A 5,273-nucleotide genomic window follows, 5' to 3' on the forward strand; every position below is an offset into this window, starting at 1 on the left:
CCTATGTAATGCCAACACTCGACGCTCATTGGTGTTCCCAAGGAATAGGCACCTATACTGTGACCCATACGGGAAATCGTTATTGGTACCCCGAGCAGATGGTTATGCCAGCACTGATTGGCTTTCACGTTCGGGTAAGGGGGTAGGGGAAGAGGGCAATTGAAATGATTGGCTGACAAGTCAAAACCTTATGTAAATCGCCATCTGCTCGGGGTACCAATAACGCCTGCCTGTCCGTGCCACCATCCAAGCCACCGCGGCGCAAGCATGTCTTTCCTTTGAAAGAAGCAACATGCGAGGGTCGGTGATGGCGCTTAGTAAGTGCGCACAATGAACAATCATACCCGGCACACCGTCACGCAGCAAAGACGCGCCACTTGACCGGACACTCGGTTTAATATATCCTCACTGGATGGCGACGGGATAAATGCGGCGAGTACCCGCACCAGTCTTCCATTCTGTGGCCAATGGGCCGAGTCATGCACGACGGACCGAGATTCAACATACTTTATACGGTCAACGGAGGGTATGCAAGTTAGTGCCTTGGGCAGAGAAAAATACGGGTGCAGAAACACCCTCAAGCGCCGAGGCAGTGGTCGCGCTTGAACTGCAGCTGACGTATGATTGATGTTTGTCGGATCCAAAAAGATAGCACCGTGTGTAGCAGGTTGTGCGGTAGTACCGTTGGCGCCGTCCGCAAGCACTGCATCGAACGCAGTCGAGAGCGTGCAGTGCGAATTACTTCTCTTGCATTGTACTGCATAGTATGGGATGTCTATGCATTAAATTCCTTGGTGTCAACAAACAACCAGTTCCACGCCGCAGCGTTTAAACCAAGCGCTACGTTATAGAAGGCTCGGTGGACCTCGCAACCAGATGTTGCAAAACAGACGTGCCACAGTCGCCATATGTTTTTGGGTGTGTCATCACGGACTGGTCCCACGAGTTCGGACGACGTCGTTGAGTGCGACACATCATCCTTGGTACGATAACATTGGAGATTCGACGCTCCGCTCCTATACCTGTGTTAAGGCTGCAAAGCCATGATGTCGTACGACCGGATTTTTCGTCGGTGCCAGAAATCGAACATCGCAGCGAGCGATGGGCACGTCGCATTGTCGCATTCATGGGCACGTCGTAAGACACGCAGAACGTTGTGCGATAGAATCGAATGCAGGTCGTCGTCCGAGTGCAGAGATCAATCAATCAAACCTGTTCGCGTTGAAATCAAATTAGCGAAAACTAACTCAAAGACTTCGCATACGTAGTGCTACGCCTGAATGCGTGCAAGGGTATATAATATTTATTGTATACCCTTGATGCGTGGGAGTTGGTACCAGCACTTGGTCGTTGGGAGTGAGCTGCGCACGGAGAGATCCATCCCGTGGTGGACCCCACTCGCCGAGGTTTAGCTCGCTCGAGGTCGTACGCAAACTCCTGTACTCGGACCACCCGACAGAGGAGTGCAAGCCGTCGGGTGTGTTTTAAGCGAAACCGTCCGAGCCCACATCCGAATAAATCCGGATACCGACCGAGCACATGGAACCGACGCCGCACGCGGCGAGGCCGGACGACTGGACTTCGTGGAGGCAGGGCGACTGCGCCCGCGGGGTGAAAGCACGGGAGGCCAGCGACGTCTCATCTCCTTGACGGCCGCCGGGGACTCGACGGGCCTTGAATCGTCGAGGGGCATTGGGTGCCGAGCGCGCGAAGAGCGGCGCCATCGGCGCGACCACCGACCGCTGCCAGCGACCAGCACTTACACAGCAAAGGACGGAAGACACAGAGCGCACAGCACGCCGGAGCGCGCCATGGCTCTGCGGGCGGCAGGTGCCCTTGGAATGGCGTCACCCAAATCCAGCCAAAATGAGTGCAGAGAAAGTCCTAAAATGTGGCTTGTTGATAACAACGCCAAGTCGACAGGGGCGCAAACGTCGAACCTTAGCAACGCCAGAGTCTCTTTCGGGCACGTGATGCCGGAGGCCTCCATGGCGACGATCTTAAACAAGATGGTGCAGCTCAACCTTGCGACCACCACGACGACGGATGCGATCCGCGCTCGCTGGACGGCCACTAAGTTTACGTGCCACACGTTCCGCCGCTCGGGAGCACAGCACCGGCTGATGAACCCAAGCGAAAACGAGCACAAGTGGACGCTGTCAGATATCAAGCATTGGGCTGGCTGGGCCGAAGGTTTATCTCCTTATGTGTCAATTTGATTTTAACGACATGGTAGGCGAGAGCGTAGACATATTGGCGCGTTATCTAGTTAATGCGATTTCTGGGAAGACGATGCTCGGGCCCACATCATGCGCCTGGCGCCGACGTCTGAGGTACAGCAGCATGCGCCAGCCGTCACGAACGAGGCGATCTTGAAGGCCTTGCAAGAGCTCGGCGCGGCACTTGGAGGTAGCCCTGCGGCGCTGCATGCCCCCTGCACGCTGCTACCGCGCTGCCCTCCACTGCTGCCGCGCTGCCGTCCGTTCCACCTTGTATTGACACACAGAACAAGGCCAAGGCCCTGTTTGTGAAGACGCTCAACTGGGCAGAGCTCGGTGTACAGTGGCTCATCGCCGACTCGAGACGCCGTATTGCCAAGCCAGCAAAGGAATGGTCGAGAGCCGAAATCAAGAGCCTAGGATCGAACAAAGCGCGTGTCTCCACGGCGAAGAAACTCGGGCAAGAGCTCGAGATGGCCAAGACGGAAAGCAACACGTGGGCCGATGAGCGTGCCGCGGTTGAAGCCAAGTACGGCGTGAAGCCGGGCGTCAAAGGCAATGTGACGACCGTAACCATGGTGAATGCCATCCGTGCATACAAGAACCAAACAACCCACGCTCGCGAAGATGAGGGCGCTGTCCAGGCCTAGTAGACTTTAGTGGTCGTAACAGATATAACAAGATATATTCATGCTTGTAGCCCGTCATCGTACTTACGGACCATCACAGCCGTCAGCCGCGTACAAGGGCGCGGTCGTAGAGGTCGGGGATAGTCGCGACGGCGTGTGGCTGACGGCGACCGCGACAGCGACAGCGACGGCGTGCGGCTGACGGCCATGCAACCGGCGAGAGCCTCCGGCGGCTACCTAGTTTCATAGTGGTTTCGTCAGAAGTGGCTCATGCCTATGATCGCGACAAAAGATACCTTGGGTTGGGGCCGCCGCGCTAACGTTGGGCCTTGAGCGGGACGCCGTGCCAGCTGGGCGGATTGCGTGTGTGGTGGGTCTTCTTCTACTTGCACTGGTCGGTCAAACTCATTGAAATTCAACGAGCGTTGAGATAAGCTTACAGTACAACTGTACCAGAAAAGCATACACCAGGTCGTTCCTACACCTCACAGGCCCCAGGCATTTGGCCCCAGGCGTCAAATGTATGGGAATCTCAAAGCATTCTTGACCATTTATATTCGCCACACGCCACATAAATACGCCAGAAATATTCCACTAATAGAGAGATTTCGGAGCCGTTCTGTACCTGTACCCACGGAAAAAACCTCTCACAATTAAAGCATGTACAGAATCCTGTTGAAACTCGATATTGAAAACCATAAAAATCGCGATATGTATGGAACGCGTTCTGCACCTGCAGCGGGGCTTTTTGGATTGCGCAAACGAGTGAATTGCGCGAACGAGTGAATTGCGCAAACGAGTGAGTCGTGATTACACTGTATTTTGATGCGCTGTATTTTGATGTGCTGTATTTTGATGTGCGAACACACGAGAGAGCATGGCACTCGCCATTTTGACAAGCCATGTCACCCTGCATGCCACCGACGGAGGCGCCAAAGCGCCGCAACTGGACGGCCGACGACGACCTCATCCTGCTTCGGCAGGTGGGCCTCGCGCCCCCGTTCCTCGCCGATGAAATCATGCCGGGTTGGGACGTGATCGCTACGGCCCTCGGCGAGTGTGAAGACTTCGATCGCGTCGTCGATGGCAAGAAGGTGCAAAGCCGTTTCAACCTCCTTATCGAGAAGCACCGTAAGGCCAACAAGGTATCTGTGACTCTGAAACCGTCGAACGTCGCACGATTGGCGTCGAAGTGCGAGAGGAGCTCGCTGCGGCGGAGGAGCGTCGTGTCGTGGCGGCGGCCTTCGCACGGCCCGTAGAAGTGGATACAGATGCCGTCTGGTGCTGTGACACCTTGGTAGTTGAGGCAGTGGCGTCGCTTGTGGCCGCTGTACACCTCCTTTTGGAGGTTCATCTCCGGCGCCGTGGAAGCGTGCGGGCGGCATGTCTCGACCTTGGTGCCGTCGGGAAAGCCGAAGACGTTGGTCACTGGTGCACCGCGGCGGTGCACAGCATCGGCAAAGAGCTGCAAGCGATCACGGTCGACGTAGCCGGCGAAGAAGATCGTGCTCTTCCATCTCGCATAGAGAAGATTGACGGTGTGGTGGTAAATGCGCGCCAACTGGCCACGAGAGCGCCCAAACGTTTGCATCATGTCGTAGTAGGCTATGGGGTACTTCATCCTTTTCAGCACGATGCACAGTGCCTCCTCACCATATACCTTGTCCCCATCCGGCGTCTTAACGACATGAGGCAAGCCGAGGACGTCGGTGAGGCGCAAGACGCTTCGTACATCAAACCGAAAGGAGAGTTCTACATCACGCATCTCGCGAAGAGCGAAGCGGATGTCAGGTACTAGAGGTTGCTCAACGGTCCAACTAGCCATGAAGGCTAGGAGTCGCACTCGCGCGAGCCGCTTCTTGCGATTCCTTCTCCACCAAAGCAGCAGGAGGAGGAGGCGCTCCTGCTGCATCCTTTCCGACAGACGAGTGGTTTGGAAATGACGGCGGCCGTCCGGATAATCAGATCTTATCCGTTGAGCTGTATGGATGTGGGAAAAAAATGCGCTCCGAAATCGGTGATCGCGACCTCCCTACATTACCTGTACCTGCAGAAAAAATCAGAAATGTGCAGGTACGGGTATGGGTAAAGACGATTCCGAAATCTCTTTAATGAATGCACGCTAAAATAGCACGCGCCAATGAAACGCTGCTATTTCGCGCCAGGGTCTCCGACCTTCCCCGCGAACGCCAGAATATTCCACCAATGAATGCACGCAAAAAACGGAAGCACCAATTGAAAACCGCTATTTCGCGCCAGCGTCACCGACCTCTAATTCGAAATTGGAATACTGTAGCTCATTTTCGATTTGACGCTCAGTCCCAATCAACGACAGCTTTGGAACCCGCGCCACTGCTTCGCGCTGAGCCGCTACCGCTACGTCGGGTGCCCAAGCCGCTGCGTCGTGCCAAGCCGCTGCATCGAC

The 5,273-nt window shown here is 55.5% G+C and overlaps 1 protein-coding gene across 1 annotated transcript; it reads left to right on the top strand.

Moving 5' to 3' along the window:
* Positions 1-1,973: 1,973 nt before the first annotated feature.
* On the top strand, positions 1,974-2,869 carry SPRG_10348 (hypothetical protein; the record flags this gene model as incomplete). Its single annotated transcript, XM_012349405.1, has 3 exons — positions 1,974-2,193; positions 2,237-2,244; positions 2,507-2,869. 3 exons carry the CDS (start codon positions 1,974-1,976, stop codon positions 2,867-2,869), a joined length of 591 nt encoding a protein of 196 aa, XP_012204795.1.
* Between the last annotated feature and the right edge of the window lie 2,404 nt (positions 2,870-5,273).

Source organism: Saprolegnia parasitica (assembly GCF_000151545.1).
Source record: "Saprolegnia parasitica CBS 223.65 unplaced genomic scaffold supercont2.53, whole genome shotgun sequence".
NCBI classification, from domain to species: domain Eukaryota; phylum Oomycota; class Saprolegniomycetes; order Saprolegniales; family Saprolegniaceae; genus Saprolegnia; species Saprolegnia parasitica.